The sequence below is a fragment of the Pleuronectes platessa genome, chromosome 21 (genome assembly GCF_947347685.1).
Source record: "Pleuronectes platessa chromosome 21, fPlePla1.1, whole genome shotgun sequence".
NCBI lineage: Eukaryota > Metazoa > Chordata > Actinopteri > Pleuronectiformes > Pleuronectidae > Pleuronectes > Pleuronectes platessa.
In genome coordinates, this window is record NC_070646.1 from 12,865,876 (window position 1) to 12,891,036 (window position 25,161).

Consider the following 25,161-nt stretch of genomic DNA (forward strand, 5'->3'; position numbering starts at 1 on the left):
ATTGACTTCACTGTTCCAGGGCCCAGGAGTGACGTGTGAATTCATGAGGCGGTTGACATTTGAAAGAGCAGGGGAGCATGTGCCATGAATCCTGACGTCCAATAGGCTCCGGTGGGACCGCCTCGATCGCACACAAACACCAGACCACCACAGATTCAATTCAACCTTTATTATCTTGTTCTTTTCTGCTTTAAATTAATTTCCTCTCCTTTTTGTAACATCTGAAATAAACGAAAACGTCCTGAACAGGAGTGATAATAAAGACTGACTTAATTTAAATTGATACATAATAATCAAACAAACAGTAAAACATATGTAATGTCTTTAACGTGTCTGTAAAACACTGTTCCAGCTCAGCTTGGTATGGTAGGATTTGGCATCGCTAACAGAAATGCCTTCAGTTGTTTGCTTCGTCTTAAAAACATAATATCATTCTCTTATTGCATTGAACAGAGAAAAAACAAACGGGAAAAAAAACACTGCTAAAAAACACAACTTAAGAGACGTATGCAATAGTGCCGATGTTTTTGAACTTTTTTAGCTATCACGACAGTCAGTCAAGCACATAAACGTGTATACATCCATCCATCTACCCAGCCTCTCTCACGCTCACACTCACACATTTTCTCATGAATCTCTCATGGACAAAAAAAAACAAAAAAACATTCAACGTTGTAGCAATAACACAGACACTCCCATCATCATCATCTTCATCTTCATCACGTCCTCCTCCAGTCGGTCATACTGTCCACGCTCCTTTCATGCACACACAGGCAGGCAGGAGGGCACCTTGTACAGCGAGTAAATAAGTGATCATAGTCATCATTAACGTCATGACAATATATAATAATAACCAACTTGATTTCTTGAGTACGAAAAAATATAATAGCGAGGTCAGTGTTTGAAGGGCAGAAAAAAAAAAAAAAAAAAAAAGGACATCTCTGGATTTTCCACAAAGTTTCACACGTTTCTCTGTTTCTTTTAAAACAGATAACAGAAAATATATATGATAAACAACCGACATACATCAACAAGGAGATACAATTTTGCTTGTCAAATATAAGAGCAGTGTGTAACTGATGAGAAGGTGTGATACTGCTGACATGGTGGGCAGGCGGGCGAGCGGCCGCTGGGTGTTAGCCAAGGCCACTGCTGTTGTAACGTTTAAGTCGTCCTGGTTAGGTCTGTGTAGTTGTTGTGTTGTAGCTCTGTTTCAAAAATGGAGGGATTTGTGAATGATGTGTCAACAACAAACCCAAAGGCATATAGTGCAAGTTTGGCTAATGTTGTTTTTGTTGAGATTTTTGTTGATTTTTTTTTAAACCCTGGGTCCCATGTTGATGGCATATTTCCACCCAGCTAGAGGCGTCAGTACCAACTAAATCACTCTCCTCTTCCACATCTCAAAGGTTGCTGATCGTCCGTTTGACTCAGTAGTGTGGTGCCGTCCGAACGATTTTCTACAAACTCCAGATCCTCCCGACTCTCAGGCTTCCAAACAGGAGAACTCAGAAGTACGCCTGCTAGGTCTACGAGGGCTCAGTTTGCATGTCTGAATTTTGAGAATCAACCATTAAACAGAGTAATACAAAAAGAAAAAAGGAAAGAACTGTGGAACACTAAAAACAGCAATAGCTAAACTTGTCGACGATGTGTACGACTCTGGCTGAGCCGATCTACAGTGCATGCCTGAGTGACTGGGTCTCTGAAAGCAGATGGGATGTGGAGGAAAAAGACAAAGAGCTGTCCAGTTGAGTCCTAAAGAGGATGAATAAATGGATTTCACCTTTCCCCCCCCCCCCCCCCGAGTTCAAGTTTCACTGTGATCTTCATTTAAAGTTAAGCGGTTTAATGTGTGTGTGAAAATGATATGTGCGTGTACTGAATGTATGTGTGTTAGGTGACCAGTGTAGCTTGTATTCACGTCCTCTCTGCATGTAAGTAAGTGCAGAGCGTGACATTTGTATTACAATGGGTCTAAAATGATTGTGTTTGTGTCAGTCAGGACCCTTAGATGGAATCAGCCCCACCGCCCAGCAGGTCCCCTGGAAGCAGCGAGGCGGGGCTACCCATCTGGTGACGATCATCCAGTGATGGGGAACCCCATAGGCTGCTGCTCTGGTACCCGCCCCCGCTCATCCCGCCCATTCCCCCCCACAGGCCCTGCCTTCCAGCCTCCACACCTCCGGACCCACCCATCCCGGTCCCGTTGTTGCTCCATTGTGAGAAGACGCCGAGCCCGGGCCCCTGGCCGCCGGACGGGTCCGATGAGCTGCCTGTGCTGTCCATACTCTGCCACCCGGAACTTGTGGGTCCTGCCCCCCCGTTTCCTGCTCCTCCACTTGTGGACCCTCCTTCTACTCCCCCGCTGCCGCCTCTATCACAGCTTCCTCCATTGCTGTTGGCCCCCACCACGGAGCTTGATGTTGGGCCGGACCCTGCGGAGCTGGATGCAGTTCCTCCGGTACCTGTTCCTCCAGCCTGGGAATGTGCAATGTAGCGAGCCACATCTTCTTCGCTCACAAACTCCGCCAAGATAGTGGTGTTACCCAGAACACACCTGGCATAAACAAAAAGGTTATCAGTATCTCTTGAATAATGTACGCGATTAAAATTGTTTTTTAATTTTTCCACTTTGAAATACATGATACACTTTTAATTCTACTTCTAAATTTAATAGGTGCTACATTTGATTGATGACCATAATGATCTAATCCAACTTTAGAACCGAATTTAAAAGACTACGTCAGAAGACACCTCGCATTTGCAAGTTTTATAAAAAACTTGTTTTCTGCCCTGAGAAAGCTTTAAAGGAATAAAAAATAAATAACCACGTCTACTGATGGTTAGCTAAGCAGCAAGACTGGAAGCAGCAGCAAAAAGCTTGCTTAACTCTGAGGGTAAAAAAAATATCCACCTTCCAGCACTGCAAGTTAATTTATTAACATTATAATCTTGGTTGTTTTAAGCAAACAATGGTTTCACAGGGGGTTTGCAGCTGTTCCATTTCTTGGCCAGGACCATTAACTTCTGTCGCGTGGTTGCCCTGCAACTGGTCCAGGCCAGGAAACAGTCTGGCATGTCACATCTGCAAAACTGCTAATTATAATTCATCGGTTTTATTTGTTATACGGATTAAATCAACAAGGTGATCTAATTACTGACCACCCACTCCTTTCTTTGTACTATGCTAAGCTAACTGACTGGTGATTCCAGCTACAAATTTATCATAGGGACATTAAAAGTGATAATATGAAGACGTTATTGAACCAGAGTGAGTCTCTTACATGTGGAGTGCACTCTGGGCCTTGGCTGCCTCCTGTTTGGATCCATAGCGAATAAGAGCTGTGCCCTGGGTCAGGCCAAGGTGAAAGGTGAGCAGGGGGCCGTGCTGCATGCAGATGGTCCTCAGCGTAGAGCCATCGATCTGCATTTATAAGGATGGACAATGTTTAAAATGAAAGTCATAGTGATGGACTGAGGAAAGAAATTTACAACATTAACCAATTTATACCTAAGGTGCTAAATAAAACCAAACTCTAAAAACTAAGCATTATTTAAAAACAACCACCTAAAACCTGAGTTGTCTGGAGAGCTGAAAGAATTGCCAACGTTCACAAAAACTTGAATTTCTCAGCCTCTGAAGCAGAGCGAGACATTAAATAAAAGCAATAAGATTTTGTACATTTAGCTTTCATTGTAAATCCAGTGCCTCTGTTCTTAAAGTTATATAAACGCATATGTTGCAACAGGTCTAAAGGGCCTGGAGGTATTTAGACTAGTTACAGCTCTACAATAAAAGAAACAAAACATCTCCGTTCACAATATTCCGTCTCAAATAGTAGTTTCATTGGTTGTATCTGTAACGTGTGTGCGTGTACCTGTGGTGTGAGGTTGCTGAGCACCAACCAGCAGCTTTCTCGAGAGCTGCCGTCACTCCAAGTTGAGCCTGGGGAGAGGAAGAAAAAGACTCTGAGTGACAGTTTTCCACATTCCCTATAAACACAACCATACCCTATTTCCCCCCCCCCCCCCCCCCCCAGTCTCTCAAATGTAATTCATGATGAATAACTTTCTCTGCTGCTTAACCCAAGCTGGTCTGCTCTTCATATCAAATGAAGATGGACCCTGAGGTTCAAAGGAGCGATAAGTTTTATCTCAGCATTCAGAGCCAGTTGTTTTTTTCTCAGGTGAACATTCAAATAAGTAATTCAACAAGTGCTGTATTTTCCTGAATGATGGAAATTGACCACCATGTAACCACAACAACATGAAAACCTGTTAGGGCATTACCAGAGGTGCTGGAGCTTCCGCCCCAGCTCCTGCCAGCCTGCCGTGGGGCTCCTCCTGACCAAGGGGAAGACGATGGCTGCTTTTGACTCATTAGTCCTGGAGGTGGGCGGGAAAGCTGGGTCTGGCTGGTGCCGCGGCTGGCTTTCCAGGACTTGTGTCCGATGGGCTCTGGGGGCCAGCTGGTCTTGTAGTCTGTGTACTTTACTGTGGAGACACAGTAGAGAGAATGAGGGTATGGAAGGGTCACTTAAAGTAAATATTTGTAATTTGTATGTTAATTCACGTTTCCTTGTAGGAACTGGCAGATGAAACAGATTGAGAATGACGAAACAATTGAAATTTGTGTAACTTACTGCTAATTAAACAAAAATATTGCAATTAACTCCTTGTAATATTTTTAGGGTTTATTATCTTATACTTTATTTGATTAATAGTTTATCAGGTGGGTATCACTGTGGCATCTACTGCATTTGTCAACTCATCTCACAGCCTTTAGTTTCCACAAGGGGGCAGATGTCCATTTGTGGTGGCAAGTCGCCCTTGCAAATATCATCAGCAGACCCTTTGTATAACCTACTGGTAGCTTGTTTCTTGGTTAGCATAGCGATCGTGAGAGAGAACACATGCAACGTAGGTTCGCAAGAGATGGCAGCAGATTTAGGAACAAAGATAAAGAAACTCTCCTGTAAGTTCTAAAAATGGCGAAAGAACTTATTTGAGAATCCTAAGACATAAATGAGAGCTTCTTGTGATTCCGAGAGGAAGACGAGAGAAACATTGCTGTAGATCATCGGTTTAACATCACTTGGTGAGTGGATTTAAGTAAGTCTGTTAACTCTTTGACTTTCTTTTGTTTTTGTGGCTTAGAATATTGGACCGTAATTAGCTTGTGGTCATTTTATTAAAATGACCTAAGATGTATGTTATTGTTAAATTTAACAACAGATTGTTTTTAAAAGGCAGAAGGTTATTTAATACACTGTTTGAATCGTTGTGTAGGTTTATTTATTAATTATATCGTTTGCATCCTTTAAAGTTTCCACTGTGCTAGGATGTACACACCAGCTCAGCACTGAGATGAAGTGTGTGTTTTCTCGTGTGGTTACCTGAGTTGTGTGCGTTGTTGAGGGGACTGTCTGAGGCACTGTAGGGCCAGGCACCAGGTGAAGGCAGCAAGGTGTTGAGGGGAGGGGTGGAATCTGCAAACAAATACATCGTCAGAATTTAAAAGTGGAAAGTGAAGCTGCAGATTGTTGCATTCACTTTTGTCAGTACTGTCACAGTAAGGCTCATTTGTGCATCAACATTAGATACGTATAGAAAAAATATATGCATTCATTTCCTCCATATTTAAGCATGTCTTCTGAAAGCTTACATATACGGATGAAACTAACAAAACTGAGCAGTATCACCACATATCATGGGGTCGGTGCAGTGTCACCAATAGATCAAGAGAGACAACCATAGGACACGATAAAAACATTTCAACAATGGCAGAACTATTTTTAGGAGAGACAGGTGAGTTGGAAAGAAACTACAGGTATCTACTGTATATGACACTTGACTGATAATTCATCCTGATACAAGGTGGGTTATCTTAAATGGTACATTCTCTCACTCTGTACTGCCCTCTTGTGGATATGTTTCATAACCACTATGCCAACGTAAAAGATGCACGGAAGTATGTGGGTCGAGACTGTTACATCGTTTAAAAACAGACTCATCTCTTTTAGTATGAAGATGCAGCACAAATGAGCCTTAAAGCCTCCACCTACTGCTGGTGGTACATTTAACAGAGCCTTGCACAATGATTTCATGTTGTCTGATTGAAAGGCATCTTGTTCTGTGAACTTATTTACACTGACTGGCCTGTTTGAAAATGTCTGGTTTAATAAAAAGTTCTAAAACTATTTTACTGGGGATTTAAGATATACTGATTTAAATATTCTACATAGCTTTGTACTCACCTGTATTGTCTTGTAACAACTGGTGCTCAGTATCATTGAGGTTGGGCGAACATGAATTTGCCATCATGCTCCCTGGGGTCATGTAGGGGTCAGATTCTGGGTCGACACGGTCAATTCCCTTCCAGGGGACACCGGGCTGGAACTCTAAGGGAGGAACACATATGAGGCAAGAGTGCAGGTGGAGAAAATTGAACCGCCATCAACACTTCAACATGGGTCGGAACTCCAGCACATTCCTCCTGGAGCACATAAACGTTTCCCTCCCATCATCTTATTTTAAACCCTGTTGGATTCTGTGGCCCAGGTTATCACTTCAACTCTGGCTCATCACTAACCAGGTGGCCAGCTGGTTGTGGTCGTTGGCTTGGGGACCATCTTGCCAGGGGTGCGGTGCCAGTTGTCACCTAGGCCGTCTCCAACCATCATGTCGTACTGAGAGTAGGGCGAGCCCCCAGGCATCTTTAAGGGTGCGATAGGACCTGGGATGATAATGTGCGTAAGATCACCGAACAACAGATGGGTTCACAAATCACCTTATTATGCATCTTCACATCTAATTCCATTAACACTCCATCTGACTCATCTATTCCATTTCTTCTATATATTCCAAACACAATATAAAAAAAAAAAAGATGGCTCACCGTTTTTATGGAATGCATTCTCAGGTGTGGTTGTGTCTGGAGAAGAGTGTCCCTCCATCATCCATTTGAAGCGGGACTGCTGAATCCCAAGGTCCTTCATGCCCCCAGGCCCCCCCACGACAGAACCACCCAGGTCCAGACCGGGGATGTTCATCCCAGAACTAAACCCTGCTCATGGGAAGAGACACAAAGACCAGAGGCAAACATGAACAGGATTATTATGTGTTAACATTTATCAAGTTCAGGAAAACATTGGATGCTACAAAAAATAACAAACACTGTGACAGAATATTATATTATAATATATATATTACAGAATAAGTGAACTAGAATTATATGTGATCACAATCTCCCTTTCTCTTCCTATATTAGGGTGCCAGAAATGTGCTATGTTACCTCCAAAATTGACCTCTGACCTTTTGGATATAAAATGTTACCACTTTATCCTATTAGACAGTATTCTGGAAAGGAATGTCATAATCTGTGCATTAGGTGTTGTGTTTATTGGAGTCTGTTCCCCTGTCCACCAAAATCTACTCATGTCAAGTAAAGTTGAATCCAAGTTAACGTTTGCTCACAATGAAACCTTCTGGTCTTGAGAGGTTTGAGTATATATACTGTATATATACATTTTTTTTTACAGAATATAATTTCAGATTAGAAACAATTGCTCACCACTGTATGGTCCAAGATTTTTGGAGTGGAGGTCAGCCACAGATCCTGACAGGCCTGGATGGGGCATGGGATCAGCCACAGGCAGTTTGGGACCTCCCATACCACCTACACCGTGGTGGGAGGGGGAGAGTTTGGAGCTGCCACCTAGACCTCCGACCTGCTGCTGCTGTCTCTGCTGCTGGAGCACTGCCATGATCCTGGCCAACTAAGATATGACAACAACAAAAAAATCAAGAGCTCTCAGCAAGGTGGAGGTCAAAAAGTAACAAAAAAGTGTGTGATATAAGATAATTAATTGTGTGTGTATGTATGTGTACCTGCTGGGGGTCAGCCTGCTGCCTCACATTTGGCGTGAATTTCCTCTGATTCTGCAGCAGCTGCTGTTGCTGCTGCTGTTGTGGCTGCTGCTGCTGCTGCTGGAGGAGGAGCTGACAAGCCTGAACAAACACAACGAAATGAAAAAGACAAGAGGGGTGAGATGGCAAAAGGAGACAAATGCAATCTGGGCAACAGCTTTCAAGCTTTACACTGTCAAACCCCTTTGTTAACTGAATGCTATGCAGACCAAGAGTCATTCTGCGCTAGGCAGGTATCTTCATTATCTAACTATTTTGTCAATGACTCACAGCTTTAACAATGGTTCGTTCTATGAAAATAAATCAATGTTTAGTGTCGTCCACCCACACTTATATATAGTAGGTGTATGGTTCAAAAGTCTATTTCAGACCATTTGACTCCGAAATATATCCATATGTATAATAATTATGTTGTTCGTAACTGCAAGATTTGAACCCAAGGATTTTCTCGGTGTACTGTATAATTTATGGTTAGTCATTGTACACCTGCCCTAACTATAGCACTCTATACCTGGGGGTTATTTAACAAATAAAACAGGAGATACAAAGTGAGAAAAATCCCACAGTAAGTAATTAACATATTATTTTGAAAATGAAATGTTCTGGAAGTTGAAATCACATCCAGGCTTCTTATGTTTCCAGACCTGTGATGGAACACTGCAGTGGCTTTTAGACGTATTAGTGTGCAGTTTCTTACCAATTGAAACTGAATGTGCGGTGGGTAAATGCTGCTGAGCATGGCGATGTGCTGGGGGGACAGCTGTGGAGGGAACACACCTCCCCCGACTCCTGCCACTCCTCCCACGCCGCCGACACCCCCCACGCTCCCGCTGGGAGGGGGCATCTGCTTCAGCACGGAGCCTGGCACCTGGAGACAAGACGCAACGGCAGGCAGGCACACCTGTTACCACAGAGACACTTTGGTGCCGTCACCACGAGCAACCACATAAGCTTAGTGTTTGTCCCCAATTAACATCGACTCTCTTTCATGTTCTCATTAGCCGGTGTGAACAAGTGAGTCGACCTGAGTGAGCGAATGAAATTGATGCAATTTCTGGACAAGACGTGTATTTCACTTTATATATTCTTTTGAAGGAAGCAGCTATGATGAACTTTGTTATCCTGAAGAGTGATTATGCAGTTTAGGCACAACACTAATAGAGCCATGTTTAAAGCCAGTGGATCATGTGGTATAAGCTCATTGGTGAACTTATTACACATTATATCATAAAGTTCAGTAAACTAAGACAAGTCCTTGAAGTACGCAATTGATCCCACATTAGAGGGAATGTGCAATTGTAAGTTTCTCAACCATTGCTTCTCAGCAGGTTTTCACCTTAAAACCAACACTCAAGTGAAGTGCATGGAGCTACTGATGTTAGCTTTCTTTTGTCTTCTATCCTCTTCTTGAAAAGCTGATTTCAACATAGGCTGTGAACACACAGTAGTAAATCCAATACTGGTTTCCTTTAGTCTTTTGAGTATTTGAAAAGAACTTAACACCAGCTGATCACAATAAGAGCCACAGAAACTACTCGTGAAAGCAAAGATAAAGTGGATATTGCAAAAACGTAAACAAACTTCCTTTAAGCGTTTTTCGCACATGAACTCTTGAAAATTTCCAGAAAATGAGTAAGTGTTTCACATATGAAGAACACAGCAGGAGAGCCAGATGAGTTCACAACAACCAGAAGATTTCATATGTAGTAACTGCGACATGACTGCAGAAAACATTGACATGGGCCCTTATCGCTAAAAAGTCTTGTCTCGTCTCCTACGGGTATGAGAACACTTTTTCATTCAGAGATTCCTGCATTGCTGCAGTGTTGCATCTTATGTGTTAGAAATCTCATGCCCACTTGCTTGATGTAGATTTTCCATACATTTTCATGTTATACTCAAATGGGTGTAGAAACTGACACACAATTGTGTTCTCAGATACCGCCCCTTCGAAAAAATTTCGGAAAATGTATTTCAGAAATCAGCTTCAGTAATTTAGGTTTTTACTAGTTACTTAATCATAGACATAAACACTAAAGATGACTTGGCCTACAAGCATGTTACACCGAGTCAACCGGTGTAAGTGTGAAACATGTCATCAGGTAAAATAACACTGATTAGCAAAGCACCTGCGGCGACAGGAACTGATGAGGCACTTGCGCTCGTATCCCTGGGGACTGGTTTATGGGTGGAACACTTGGCTGATGTCTTGACTGAGCCATCCCTCCACCACTCCCAAAGATACCGTGACCGCCCTGTCAGTGAAGATAGAAAACAAAACCTCAGAGATCCATAGCACACACGGATAAATAGATAGTATTACAAAAGAATGTGACTCCAAAACAGAGATGGAACATTTAGGGGCATACATTTTAAGATTATCTTACCAAAAAAGAGAACTACAAAAATCTAATGTAAAGATGGGAAGACAGAAACAATGGGAGTGATTATCTTACTTGTCTAAAAGGGATAGTATGGTTGAAGAGGGAATGGGGCTTGTAGACAGTGGGTGGTGAGTACAGAGAGCAAGGACCCTCCTCCCCAAGGCACCCATCCTGATTGGTCAAAGGCAAGGTCTGTCACAGTGACAGCCATGGGCAGACCAATTTGAGTGGTTATAAAGGGAGGGGTAAGAGACAAGGAGGAATGGGGCAGACCAGGAAGAAAAGGTAGAATCACAAGAGGAAACAAAGAATAGCAATAAAGGAAAGTCATCCAGACAGGAAAAAGACATCATAGACAGAGACTTCTGCTGTAGAACTGGGTTGTTACCTTGTCATAGTAGGAGCCAACATCCCCAGGTGCTGCTTCTTTTGAACCAGGTGGACGATAGGGCATCCCCCCTCCTCCTCTACCTCCCTTCCTCATGTCTCCATTGTAGTCATTCATTCCCATGCCTCTCTTCTCTGCCTCCATCTTCTTCTCCTGGAGAGAACCCGGAGCCATATCAATGTTCGGGCCACTGGGATCATCGTTCTGTCCAGCAGAAAAAGCCACCATCATGATCATGACCACCCACCATAGCACCACCAATGCCTGCACACTACTTACAATATCAAATCTGACCAAAATGAACCCAACACTTCCTGCTTTGCATCATCACAATAAAACTCAAATAGTGAGACAAATGATGGCTTTTTTCTGTCTTACCAGCAACCCCATGTTAGAGAACTGCCTGTTAATGGGGCTCATCCACGAGTCTCCTCCACCAGCCTTCAATGGACCCTGAGAGACAAACACAAAACAAGTTAATGATTATTCTGAATTTGAGGTCCGAAAGGTCAACAGTAAAAATGAACAGTGAAAAAAAAGCTGTTTTAAAGCTTAAAAAAAATTTAAGGTTTAGGTTGGAATGACTCTGAAATATTGACTGAATGAGAGATGGGAGCAGGTTTTCAGTTTGTACTAAAATGATATTGTGTTTTTTTTAAATATTGTTTGAGTGACCCACCTTGGTGTTGGGCTTCTTCCCGGGGTGGCTCTGTCCCCAGCCGCCGTTGCTTCCCTGTCCCCAAGATGAACCGCTTCCCTGGGAGCCGGTGCTGTTCCACATGCCGCCGCCGCCGCCTCCCTCCTCCTCATCCTCCCAGCTTGAGTGACGCGAGGCGGCCACCGAGCATTCTTTTTCGCCCCAGCTATCTTGCATAGACTTTGTACCTGCAGCAGATGGAGTTAGTCCAGTTCAGTTAATGCCAATAACAAATATGAAATAGATTTTTACAAAAATAAAATTATTTTTTAATCTCATTAACTATTGAGAATCACACTGTCTCAAAAGCCAGGCATTATGTCACTTTAGGCCGGCACAACCAACACAAATCATAAACTATGAGATCATCAAGTCAGATTGTATGGGTATCCCACAGATAGCAGTTATGATTCAGTTTAGACTAATTCAAACTTCTAACCAGATTTGATGGGGTTGGGAGAAGGGTTTCCCCAGCTTGTCGTGTTTCCGCTAGAATTGTCAGGGTCTCCCCAGCCAGCAGGGGCCTCAGTAGACTTTCCCCATGCTGCTGTGCCATTGTCTACTGTAGGACTAGATGGGGAAGTACCACCCCAACCCGATGGATCTGTAGATACATTGAAAACACAGGTTAAGAGGAGGAAGTCCGAAATCATTTGAGTAAGCACACAACCATTTCCTTCAGTATGATTCTAACATCTTGTCACAATACATCGGGGCTGAACCTTCATAATGCTTTGTTGCATGTTCCCAGGGGTTAGCCGTGATGCAAAGGTATAGACAATACTAACTCTACACCATACAGTCTGAGTTTTTGTATTGATACGTTCGTCCACAATGATCCTGACTCAAAACATCTTCTCTGGAGTGACAGTACTACCCAGCTAATATACATTTGCAGAAAATATATTAAGGGTTAGGTACAGTGTTGTGCCTGAATGCTGTTACTTTGGTTTCTGAAATCAAACTGGAGAGATAGCAGGCATGTAAAATGGTTATTCTATGACTCAGTAACTTCAAGTTCATGTTTGGCTGTATAAAACGGCTTATAACCCTTTCAAATCAAAGACAGCAGATTCAAATAATGTGACAGTGTTTCAGCAAGCAAGAAAAAAAACACAATGTCAATTATGTCTTATCCTTCATTCCACCTGTCTTTCTTCACTTATGACCTTTATTTATATACTGGATGACAATTGAAATGCCCAAAATTATAGTCAAACTCAGTTTTTAAATTCTTACCCATAGCTGAAGCTTTCGCAGGTCCATGGCCAGTGTTGTAGTCTCTGTTACCTCCAAGCCCTGCAGCCTGCCTACTAGACTGCTGCTGTATCTGAGGTCCCTGCTGTTGCTGTGGCTGCTGTTGTTGCTGTGGCTGCTGTTGTTGTTGTTGTTGCTGCTGTTGTTGCTGTTGCTGTTGTTGTTGCTGCTGCTGCAGTTGCTGCTGCTGCTGCTGCTGTAGTTGCTGCTGCTTCTGCTGTAGTTGCTGCTGCTTCTGCTGTTGCTGCTGCTGTTGCTGCTGCTGCTGTTGGGCTGGACCTTGTACATGCAGCTGCTGGCCAGCAGGGTCGCCGTTCTTATCCCACAAGTTGACTGGCTTGTAGTTGCAATGGGTTGGGTCACCCCATGCTGAGGTTCCATCATCAATCTCATTCTTCCTGCTTACGGATTGTGGTGAAGGCTCCTCCCAGCCACTTGGTTCAGATCCACTTCCACCTCCTGCGGGACCACCAGGGATGGGCCCTGAGCTCCAGCCTGAGCTTTGGTTCTGATTCTCGGCTTGAGATACAAGTTTCCTTCCCCCGCCCCCTTGCATAGCCCCTTGGTCCAACGCTTGCTGCAGCTGTGGATTCTGATTGCGGGGCTGTGATTGTTGCTGTTGCAGTTGTGCCTGAGGGCCTGTGATGGAGCCCAACTGGCTGTTTGGCATCTGGTGCATTTTGTTTCCTCCACTCCAATTTGGATGGGGTTTGGACCCCATACCCCCAACGCCCATACCCCCTCCTCCACTCCCTCCTCCTCCTCCTGTACCCCCTGCTCCCCAGGTTCTCCGAGGAGCACTATCATCCCAGCTTCCCCAACCACCCCCACCTGTATCCCCACCTGAGTTTCCTCCTCCAGTCTTCCTCTCAGCCTCCCATCCTCCTCCTCCACTGTTTGATTTGGACTCTTGCTCACCCCAGTCCCTTCCTGCCCCAACCTTTTGTCCAGATCCCCACCCACTTCCTCCTCCATTTCCACCCATGTCTTTCCAACCCCCTGCCCCTTTTTCCTCCCGATTTTCCCGATTTCCTCCCCAGCCTCCACTTGCTGGGTCACCCTGTTGCCCAGTATCACCCCATCCTGCTCCATTTCCTCCTCTACTACTGCCTCTATATTCCTCATTCCCCCAGCCTTTAGCCTCTTTGCCATCCCTCGCCCCCATCCCTTCTCCACCCCAGCCTATAGTCTTCCCCTGCTGGTTATGTCCTGGTATTACCCCTGACCCCATACCCGAGCCTGTTGTGGTCACTTGCCCAGATTGTGAGACGCTGAGATTCCTCAAGTTGGGGCCTGAAGGTGGTGGGGCTCTCCCAGACAGGGAGGCCCCACTACTGCTACTGTTACTGCTGCTCTCCCAACCCTCTCCAGAAGACCCGGCAGATGGAACCTGGGAAGGATTGACCCCTGGACCCACTGATTCAGTGATATGGGTCCTTTGTCCACCAGAAGAATGAGAACTACCACCATGTGAAGATGGCTGTTTTGATGAAGCTGATGACAATCCACCTTTATTCTGTCCTCCCTGTTCTTCGAAATCCCAGGCTATGTTTTGCCGGATCTGTGTTTGGCCCCAGCCTGTGTTGGACAGAACCCGTGGGTCCAGATCAGTTCGACTTAGAAGATTCTGTAAGGCAGCTTCAGCATTAGGTGCCTGGTGGCGAGGACAATTGTAACGGCTGTTAGGTCCGCTCCCATTTCTGGAGTTTCCGCCGCTAGATGAAGATTCTCCCCGTGCTTCCTGTCCTCCTACTCCCCCGCCCCATTCCCCTGTTTCACCCTCTCCCTTCTGATTGTCCCAGACTCTAGTCAAAGTGGTGGCCGTTGAGGAGGATGAGGAGGTGGCAGGGGGGTTGACAGCTGCGCTACCCCCACTACTGCTGCTGGTACTGCTGCAGGCTCCACTCTTTCCCTCTCCTACTGGATTAGCTCCACCAATACCAGTGGAGCTCCCACCCCAATCACCACCAGAAACTCCTCTCTCCCCTCCTACTCCTGATGACCCCCAGCCTCCCTGAGATACACCAGAGGTTTGACTACCGTTTCCTCCAGTTCCAGCACTACCCCAAGCAGCCCCACTGGCGGAACTTGAATAACCCCAACCTGAGGTCCCATTATCACCTTCAGCAGCTCCGAATCCCCCTGTGCCAGCACCTCCGCCCTCCCATCCATCAGTCCTTGAGGCACCCGTTTTGGAGTTAGCTGCAGGATAAGAAGGCTGGCCTCTCCATGAGGAGGCAAGGTTGTGGTCTCCCACACTCATTCCGCATCCTCCCACACCACGGTCCATTCCTCCCCCAATCCCTTCCCCACCTGCGATTTTTGGTCCCGCTGATTCGCTTTCCCACTTCCCCCCTCCCATCTCTCTGTCTCTGGATTGCATTTGGTGAAGTTGGTGCTGATGGGTGCTTGATTGATTCACAGATAAAGGTGGGTGACCCCCCAGCACCCCGACTGCCCCGCTTCCCGGCCCCAGGGAAGCAGAGTTGTTGGCAGACAAAGACCCTCCAGGGCCCTGGGAATGGAAGGAAGACGGACCTCCTTCCCCTGCAGCAGCGGGCCCATCCTGCTGCACAAGGGCAGGCCAGGCCGAAGGGTTGGCATTTGGATTGAAGTTGGCACCTGGAATCCCACTGCTTCCATCGACGGGGCCACTGGTATCATGGCTCCCTGGCACAGTGGAGGCTTTGGAAATTGAGGAGGGCTGTTGTAGCAGAGGCCCAGCTGCAGCTACTGCACTCCCTCCTCCAAGATGACCCTGGGTGGCAGCCGTCCCCCATGCCACACCATTGGACGACTGCATACATTCATTGGGCAAAGAGAATGAGGAAGTGGGTGAGGAATGGTTGCCAGAGGCACTGATGCTGTTCACAGGCATTCCATTGTTGCTGCTGCTGCTGCTGCTGCTGCCGCCTGCAGCCCTGGTGAATGAAGCTGATCCGCCATCATTGCCAGCGATGCTAGGCCACTCCTCCAGGTTGTTTTCATCGACAATCACCTTCTCCCTGCCCTGAGAGGAGGTCTGGCTGCCTGAGCTCGCCCCCCACATGGAATTTGCATAATTAGAAGTAGTAGTAGAAGCAGCAGCTGATGATGAGGTGAGAGCCAATGAGGAGGTAACCGCACCAGTGTCTGGAATGGCAAATCCCATGAGGTCAAAAGGTTAACATTTTAAAAGAAAATTCTGAAATAATGTTGTTCTAAATTTACCTATAGCATTCCTAACACTCACCTGAGACAGCAGCCATGTTTGCATTTGGGCCATCCCCTCCGCCGCCTCCTCCTCCTCCTCCCCCTCCCAGCAGCATGGAGGACAGTGGCGGCTGACCCCTCTTCAGTAGCACTTTATGGTCCTGCTGGCAGCGGAATCGCGGGGGCACTTCTCTCGGCATGTAGCGCGGTTGCTGCTGAGGCGCCTGGGATCCGCCTCCACTAGTTGTACTGCCGTTTCCAGCAGCACCGGGGCCGCCAGCGGTGGAGGAAGAACTGGTGGTGGAGGTGGGCTGTCCGTTGGCCACCCCCAGGCGCTTGGCATTGTTGCCGCCCTGTGATGGGGGGGCAGCACTGCCAGGGCCTGAGGTGGCTGGGGATGGGGAGGCAGAGGGGGTGGGTCCAGGGCTAGGGGAGGCAGAGCTGCTCTGAGTGGCAGGAGAGTGGGCAGACGCCGGCTTGGTCAAGTCTGGCACTGTAGGAAGGGCAAGGCAAAGAGAAGGAGAGGAAAGAGAATTAAGCATAATTTAACCGAGTACATCTTAAGAGAACAGTGCAGTTAATTTTCTGAAAATGTAAAAAACATATTCCAGCAAAGGCAAGATACCCCAATAATCCTCTAATGCAGATATTTTAAGTTCATAAATGTTGTTTTAAGCTTTTTTTAGTTCTTAAAATTACAACAAGCTAATATTGCAAAAACACACCATAAAACTAAAAACTATACTTAAAAGTGAATTTGATGGTGGATGAACATTGGTTAACAGCAAACGTCCACATTTAAACATTTATACAAAAATCACTGCACTGCTTACCTTTGTTTTTGTGGTCTGTAACCTAGAATAAACAGGAAAAACATATTAGTTGACAAAGTTTACTAAAGAGTTCAAGTAAATACAAAAGTAAAAAAACGCACCCCAAATGTCAAAGCTTTATAAAACAACATCATCAAGACACAGGAGACAACATGAGATTTACAAGAATGAAACTGTGATTGTGCTTATCTAAAGAAAAAAGTGTAGGTGTGCCAGGATAACAAATAAATCATTCCCCACTTTCAGGATGGTGTAGTTGTTGAGACTTGCTACGTCCTAACGTGTTCTGCTAAAACAGATGTAATCCAAACAATAATGATTGTTCTTCTCCCCATTATAGTCATAGGTCATTTTTCCAAAATGAGGAAACTTATTGTTGCATTTGAACTTTTGTTGACTTAGTTGCATCATGTGGATTTCTTTAAAATGACACAGCTTCATTCTGCCTTCCCACAAAAAACAACAATTTGAGCTGAATACACAAGTTTTTGACATCACGTTTAGTATTAACACAATGTTTTAAATTTGTATAGCTTCAGAAAGCATGTGACAATGACATGCAGTGTTTCCCCGCTGCTTATGAGTAAAAAGTCATATCTTTTAGCGTTTTATCCTCTTGTGCTATGGACGCTTCGTATCCAGGTCAATTCCCACAGACCTATTTGCGTTTAATGACAAACGTTGTGCTTACCTGACAATGACAGCACAAAGATTAGAACTACACTGGGTAAGCAATGCTGATCACAGATTGAGATAATATATTTTTGTTCAACAAAGGTCAACATCTGTTGTGAAGAATACTCTGAAACCTCCCAGCAGTTGGTACTTTGCAAGCGCAGGTATTTTATTTTAACATGCTCTATTAAAACTCCGTCCAAGATGAAACATATGAGTGCATAACATGTGCATATTACCAACCAACATCTTACAGAGGATGTAGATGTGTAAATCTATCCAATAAGTTTGAGGGGACAACTTTAGTGTGAAACAAAGATTGCTGCAACAATGGCAATATCTTAGTTTAAAATAAATATTAGCAATGTTAAAACTTTTCAATCACACATCTTTATTTACCTATGTTCCCTCTCTATAAATGTTGCACAAATTTGTATACAAGTGAAGGTCTTATGCTAGTGTAATGACCACTTTATTGTGATGCAAATGCAAAATGGTCATCAATACAACCATAACGCTCAAAATTTGAAAACAATACAATCTCAACTCATCGCTAAAATTACACAAAAACTAATAAGCAGAACCAACATGTCTAATGACAAAATTGACATACAATATATTGTTGGAAATGCTGCAGCTGCATGTTTAGTTCCACAGAGGATCAGACAGCATTGACTCATTTGGTTTGTTACATTATTGGATGACCGAACTAAAATCTATTTAAGTTTGTGTATACGGCTGAACCGACAGCATGTCTAAGGAGACCCAATCAGCCCAACTCGCTTACCTTCTGAGAGGCTTCCCTTTTCCTTTTGTCGTCTTTTTTCCTTTTCTTGTCTTCCATGAACTACTGCTCCTGTCCTGATTCTCTTTTCTTCGAGAGGGAAAGAGGACATACAAAAATCAGACGGTACCTTACGGATGCATTTTTTAAATGACCGAGTGCTTCTTTGTACCAATTAGTGCATTATATCTGCAAAGTACATCACTGCTCACTGCTCCTGTTGTCTGCCGCTAAGATCAAGGGGAAAGACAACATCCCAGTTGCTTTATTGCCATGAGAGCCTTCATTCATCTCTATGGTTTAGCACCATTGGACTACATGCTTGATTGAATGAATCATTGTTGCTGGAGCTAAGAATACTACTGAACATGTGGGCAACAAACACAGTAATTATCCCTATCAGAAGCATGCAGCACACTGTAAGCTGATCACACTAGTGGGTTCAACCAATTTAGATGGTTAACTAGTGGTTTGACATAAGCTGCTTTCAGACATGCACTGAACTCTGCAGTTCCTCTGTATTTTCTCTGGAGGAGGTTCATGTGTAAATGAAAAGGTCAGAGTGAGAGGCTCCACAATTTCTGCAGACTTTCTCCACCTGGCCTCCTAGTATAATGTCCATAGAAATTCAGGAGAACACAGGATCCCCCGCTGGATTCACTGCGAGCATTGATGACACTTTTAAAACGCGACACATGTAAAAATGCAGAAAAGAAAAAAAGAAAACAAATATGTCCCGATGAAAAAGCAAAGCCACACACACAGAAGACACCAACGAAGATGTCAGGAGTGTTTGTGGTGATAAGAGCTGACGACAGGGTCTCTGTGTTGTCAAGAAAACCACGTGATCTCCACAGCGGAGTTAACGTGTCGCTTCCTGCCTCTGTCTGCTGCACCCGGCTGCTCCACCTCTCGCCTGAATAATGTGGAGGATTTGTTGCAGCTATGAACGATTGTGCAGGGAACCTCCTGCTGCATTGTGCATGTGTGAAAGTTAAACTGCGGGCTAATCTACGCAGCCACATATCAGGATTTTACCCGTAGGTCATGTCTGAAAACTGCTCTAGTCAGCCAGGTCATCTTGTCAGCAGACTGACTGGATCTGCATGTGGCCAGCTGCTGGTTTGAGACCCATGCCTGTGCTCAAATAACTACATCTATCATTGGCTGTGGATCAAGAGGGACAAACAGGGCGGGAACTGATCGCTACAGGTGGGGTCGTGCCTCTAGTTGAAAGACCCGAAACACCCTATCACCATCACTTTTCAGCCAGCCCCTGACAAAATGTCAGAATGAGCCCATGTGAGAATAGAGCAAGAAAATGTCTGAAAAAACCCAAACAATCGAGTGGGCGTGTTGTGAGGTTTCTAATATGCGACTGACTGCGGCTTTCACCAGTGTTGATGTACTGTAAAACATAATGTATAAGCCATATCCTGCCTCTTACAGACTCAACCCAGGCGCCACCCCTCACAATGTCCTGTTTCGGACATTATCCTGTTTTTGCAAAAGAGTTTGAGCCGGTCAATCTCCAAGTTTTTCATGTGTGAAAGGCAAACTACGGAAAAAGTGCAGATCCAATTTCCCAGACATTTTCTGGAGTCCGTGTCTAAAATCCTCTCAAGATGGAGCGTGAGCAGGTCTTCAGGGTTCTACCTTTTGACAGATGAGAGACAAGACGTGCAATCCCAAAACACAAAATCATGCACTGTCAATAGGATCCTTAATAACGGAAAAAACAGAGCAGCCTGGGCAAATAATATTGATATCCTGTTTCATTCGATGGCTAAATATTAACACATATTATGCTCTTTACAGGCTTGGTAATGGGTTTTATAGATATTCATGGCCTGTATTTTTTCCTGAATGTAGACAGAGCCATTCACTGCTCGTTTCACTTGGCTTTAACAGTCTAACAGGCTTAGAAAATGTTGTCACTCAAATGCAATGTAGCCAGGAATGCACTAATATAAAACAGCAGGAGAACATATGGCAATAACCAGAATTCCCACGGGATACTTTATACATCATATTACCAGAACAAAATATGGATCGTCTGTTGATTAACTTGGAGGACACAATGTTTGTGATCATCGGTGGGTGTCTATAGTTTGATTCGCTCATTACCCGTCCAGGAGGCAGGGATCAAAGCTTCGAGGAAAACGAAACCAACATCATCCTAACCAGAAGCATTTTTCACCAAAACCCTGAGGGATCAGAAAGATGCACCGATTGTTACGAGCTGTCAATTCTGCCTTCACCTCTGTCCAGCTACCCTTCAAATCACTGCCTACACTAGCTGCTGTTAGCGTTGTCACAAGCACCACAGCTCTTAGCCAGCTAATGTCACAGTGTTCGAATATCTGACTTTGATAAAGCTTAAACCACAAACAATTTTTAAAAAAGGCCACAGAGGCAGTGGTGTCCAAAGTCCCTGAAACAGATCCGTGTGTAAACGGAAATAGCCAAAGCAAAAATGTTGATAGCAGCGGCTGATGAAATGTCTCGTCGACTGCCGACGTTAACGAGTGTCCATGTTTGAAAATGCAGAGAAACAGAACAACACGCACATGATCAACATGTTAGCAACATTAATCTGGTTACCACGGCTCTCTTTGCTGGTTCTTCCCCGGCTCTGCTAATACACATCCACAGATACTGCAGCAGCGGTGCTATCGGACGCTAGCTATCCGGGTAGGCTAACCAACCTACTGACAGGCTAACGGCGTTAGCTCGGCTAGCGAGCATTTGCATTTCAGTAGCGAACAGCTGTGTTACAGTCACTTCACATGCACACACACGACGACATTGTAAACATTCGGAAACACAAAGCGCTACTCACCTCAAGAATCACATATGAAGAGGAGCTAGTGGCGCTAGCTGGGTAGCTTAGCTAAAGTGCTTCAGTGCGAATTTTTCTTTTCTAGCTTTTTGAGGCATTCGTCGAGGCTTCGAGAACAGCGACGCCCGAGCGGTGGAGTCCGGTCAGTGGTGGAAAACACAAGCGCAGCGAGCTCCCGGTGCGTAAATAAGTACTAACGTTGTAATGGTGTAAACCCGAATGTGCAGAAGAATTTGAATTTCAAAGCGCTGTGGAGTCAGTCGGTTGACGGGCGGCCATTTTGCTGCTCAGTATGAAGCGTCTCCAATGGGGCCGCCTGTGGCAGCTGCGTGGAAGCTCTGTGACTGGCTGCTTCCTCTCAGAGGGATGCAGCACACACACACACACGCACGCACACACGCACGCACGCACACACACACGCACGCACACACACACACACACACACACACACACACTCGCACACTTCTTGACCTTCATAAACTTTTCCCTGTGCAGACCATCACTCAACCCGAAACACAAGGCTTAATAAGCCCAATCAGAAACCTACCCTGCTGTGATCAGCATCAGCTCCGGTCTTCCTCTTGACAGCATGGGCCCAAAGAAGAGAGGAGCGAGGAAGAGGAAAAGTGAACCGGATCTGGCAGGAGATCAGGAAGAAGAGGAGAAAACAGAGGAGGCCGATCAGAGGGGAGAAAGGAGGAGAAAGGATCGTGGAACCAAGAAGTACATTGGTGCTCATGTCGGGATTCAAGGTAACAAGTATTTACCAGTACTCATTTGCACCTTTCAATTTGCATTGTTGTCCTCCTTGTTTAGGTTGAGAATCTATTGTTTTTATTTCTGCTTAGTTTTTTTGTTTTTTTGTGTTGGAATGACAATAAATCATCAGGAACCTTGATCGTCTAACGACATGCTCCACTTCAAGCGTTCACTAAACACACACCCAACCACTCATCATATTTCCTGTGCTGTGTCCACAGGTGGAATCTGGAAAGCAGTGGAGACCTGCACAGAGATCGGGGGCAGCAGCTTCGCCCTGTTTCTAGGCTCCCAGCGCACATGGAGGAGGCCTGCCCTGGACCAGACAGCTGCAGCCAAGTTTCGGGAGCAAGTTGCCCTCAAAGGGTTTGACCCAGCCCACATCTTGCCTCACGGGTCCTACCTGATGAACTGCGGGTCTCCCAAAGAGGGTTTGTGATGGATTTCTCCCGCGGTTTACTTCCCCTTTTCCTGCGTTGTTTATTTCATCTCTCCTCTTCTCCTCTGACAACTTCCTCTGGTTTGTGTTTCACCCCCAGATGTGTTTGAGAAGAGCCAGGCCCTGCTGGTGGAGGAGCTCGGCCGCTGCAGCCTCCTGGGACTCCACCTCTACAACTTCCACCCCGGCTCCTCGCTGGGCTCCATCACCACTGAGCAGTGTGTGGAGAAAATAGCGAGCGCTATCAACCACGCTCACCAGCAAACACCTGCTGTGGTTACAGGTACAGGGGGTGGACAGAATAACAGCATCACACAGAGCTATGAATTATCACCAAAGTAAATACTAGGGCTGGGAAATAAAACTAAATCAATATATTTCACAATTTAATGCAATATAACAAAAGTCTAATATATCAATATATTATTCGTATGCATTGTGAAAGCACAGAACACACAAATATTACCTGTTGGTTTAATCCTTTTGCACGTAAATCATAAAATTAGGCTTGAATATGTTTAGAGCTTCTTCAGGAGGATCAATATTTCACCACAACAAGTCCATTATCTAAAAATCTCTTTCTACCAGTGCATCACCGCCTCACACAAAACAATTTTGACCTCAGTTTGACCTTCTTGCCTTAACAAAGAACTAGCTGACTGCGGGCTTGACAGCACTGTTGAGTCACATGTGATTCATGGCACCGACCACAGTCTATATGACTAACATACCCCAAATGCCACTGGTTTGACGAGTATACATTACAGTGGAATGTATGCAAACACACTGCAGCAGGAGCAAAAAGGGCCCTCAGGCTGTGCAAACACATCACTCTAGGCTATCTATCAGGTCTTGTAGCAGGTTGAGTGACATACGACTGTCCTTTAAAAAATACATTAACTAGTAATAATAGAGAAACACGATTTTTTCTTTACCTTTGTCCCCCCCTAGTGTTGGAGAACATGAGTGGCCAGGGCAGCACTTTGGGCGGAAATTTCTCTGAGCTGAAAAGCATCATAGACAAAGTGAGAGACCAAGCCAGGGTTGGAGTGTGTCTCGATACCTGCCACGCCTTCGCAGCAGGTAAGGTTCAGAAGAAGAAAGTGAGTGCACCAAATTAAGAGTTGGGCGTTTAAAACAAATTACTTCTGTTAAATTCTTCATAAACATTAATCTCCTTGATATCCGAGCCTAAAACACGGCTGCTTGTGATTTGGTGGAGAAAGCATGTGACTAGCTGCTGGTGGTGTTTGTTGTGTTGTTCTCCTCATCCTGGTAGGATATGACGTGGCGGCAGTGGGAGGAGTGGGTGCCATGCTCGACGAGTTTGACCAGGAAGTGGGGCTCCATTTTCTCAAAGCCATTCACCTCAATGACTCCAAAGGTGCCGCCAGAAACCATATTCACACGCAGATTAGCAAGATGGTCTACTGAACTAAAGTTCACTGATTTTTATTACCTGATACTGTTGGGAAATTAACTTTGAAGTTTGCCTTTCACATACGAGGAACGCAGGTAGATTGTCAGAATTAAATGCGTTCGCAAACAACAACTAAAAATGTCCGGAACACGCAGGTGAAGGGAGGCTCTAGGCTGGAGCATGCAGGAGGTCGGACATGACTTCGATTTGTTTCATAGCACATCGAACATGGTGGAAGTAGAAGCTACTGACTCTGCCTTATCTAATTGTCTTTCCAAGTTGACATCTCTGTCAGTGTCTTCTTCCTGAGACATTTTACCAGGGGGCTGGAAGGAAAAGTTCCGTAAAAATATCCGGAGTAACTCAGACTTAGACATTTGCATTCTCATATACAGCCCCTGACTTCAGTCCATGTCTGAAAGCAGCTAAACAGAGAACATTTTAATCTGAATTCTATCTCCTTGCATTAAAAATGATAAACTTAGTTGTTTCTTTGTTTGTGATGTGCAGGTAAACTGGGCTGCAACCTCGATCGCCATGAAGACGTGGGTAAAGGTCACATTGGAGTTGCTGCTTTCAGAGACATCGTCAATGAGCCGAGACTCGACAACATCCCCATGATACTGGAGACACCTGGGCGGTGAGATAACTGCGGTCACTGACAGCATTATCTGTCTTCATCAAAAAATAGGATTATAGATTTTAGGCAGGAGAGACTAAAATTGAATTGTCGTGCACAACAAGAGCAAAAAGTGATAATAAGGTCTAGACACTGGTGGTGGTGATGTAGAGATGTGGATGATTGCAAGCAAATCCTTGGATAGGGACATCAGGGTGGGACAAGGCTCAGTCAGGTACCCTGGTGTGAGTTCAGAGCAGGCGCTTAATCTTATTAAAAGTATTTAAAAAATGTATTTAAATTAAAAAAAAAAAATTTTTTAAATACAGTCTGTGAACGTAATACATGAGCCATATCTGCATTTATTTAAATTAAAAGGAAATAAAATCTAACACGATTGTTTTATCCTTTTCCCACAGGGCAGGATTCGAGTTTGCTGAGCAGATTGAATTTCTCTATTCCCTCTTTGAGAAATAATAAAAGAAATGCACTTGCTGCTGAATTAACACTTGGTCAAGGACCAACGTGGATGAGGTGTTGATCGTGTTCCCTTTAAACACACACAGAAGTTATGTGGTTCTATAATTACAAGGGAAAAATGTTTAAGCAAGAAATGTTCTTTTTTGATTGAACTCGTTAAATAAACATGTTGATAAAATTTGCCTTGAGTGGGGTTGTGTCGTTCAGAGAGAGCCAGTAGGGGGCAGCAATAAAACACAAATGCAACACAGACACCATTCAATACCTTGAGCGTGTTGGTGTCAAAGTATGAAGGCAAACATGGAAAAACGTGCATACAAATCCACATAGATTTGCATACAACCGATAAATGGTGCAGATTAGATTAAACCCTAATGCAATACCTAAAGGTCTTTAACTGCCTTATCTGATCTGATTACAGGCGTTCATTTGGAGAAGGTAGATAACATGTAAGTGTCTG

The 25,161-nt window shown here is 44.7% G+C and overlaps 2 protein-coding genes across 6 annotated transcripts; one reads left to right on the forward strand and one right to left on the reverse strand.

Annotated features, from left to right (window-relative positions):
• Positions 1 to 154: 154 nt before the first annotated feature.
• Positions 155 to 21,312, reverse strand: tnrc6ba (trinucleotide repeat containing adaptor 6Ba). 4 transcript variants are annotated; one of them, XM_053413350.1, is made up of 23 exons: positions 20,985 to 21,312; positions 20,270 to 20,349; positions 18,146 to 18,232; positions 16,684 to 16,705; positions 15,891 to 16,343; positions 12,641 to 15,790; positions 11,841 to 12,005; positions 11,384 to 11,589; positions 11,083 to 11,157; positions 10,705 to 10,908; positions 10,389 to 10,508; positions 10,062 to 10,187; positions 8,630 to 8,800; positions 7,894 to 8,013; positions 7,577 to 7,781; positions 6,902 to 7,069; positions 6,596 to 6,739; positions 6,261 to 6,404; positions 5,400 to 5,492; positions 4,294 to 4,497; positions 3,882 to 3,949; positions 3,288 to 3,427; positions 155 to 2,560 (listed from the first exon to the last, which is right to left on the reverse strand). In XM_053413350.1, the coding sequence occupies exons 3-23, from the start codon at positions 18,200 to 18,202 to the stop codon at positions 2,011 to 2,013; spliced, it is 6,585 nt and encodes a 2,194-aa protein (XP_053269325.1). In that variant the 5' UTR covers positions 18,203 to 18,232; positions 20,270 to 20,349; positions 20,985 to 21,312; the 3' UTR covers positions 155 to 2,010. The 4 variants fall into 4 exon arrangements, with proteins under 4 accessions (XP_053269325.1, XP_053269324.1, XP_053269327.1 ...); XM_053413349.1 differs by lacking the exon at positions 20,270 to 20,349; XM_053413352.1 differs by lacking the exons at positions 8,630 to 8,800; positions 20,270 to 20,349.
• si:ch211-141o9.10 (probable endonuclease 4) lies at positions 20,620 to 24,881 on the forward strand. Of its 2 annotated transcripts, none has more exons than XM_053413353.1 (8): positions 20,620 to 21,162; positions 21,480 to 21,736; positions 21,965 to 22,174; positions 22,283 to 22,465; positions 23,134 to 23,265; positions 23,462 to 23,566; positions 24,113 to 24,242; positions 24,641 to 24,881. In XM_053413353.1, exons 2-8 carry the CDS (start codon positions 21,574 to 21,576, stop codon positions 24,696 to 24,698), a joined length of 981 nt encoding a protein of 326 aa, XP_053269328.1. In that variant the 5' UTR covers positions 20,620 to 21,162; positions 21,480 to 21,573; the 3' UTR covers positions 24,699 to 24,881. The 2 variants fall into 2 exon arrangements, with proteins under 2 accessions (XP_053269328.1, XP_053269329.1); XM_053413354.1 differs by having other exon boundaries at positions 20,620 to 20,836.
• Positions 24,882 to 25,161: the final 280 nt, after the last annotated feature.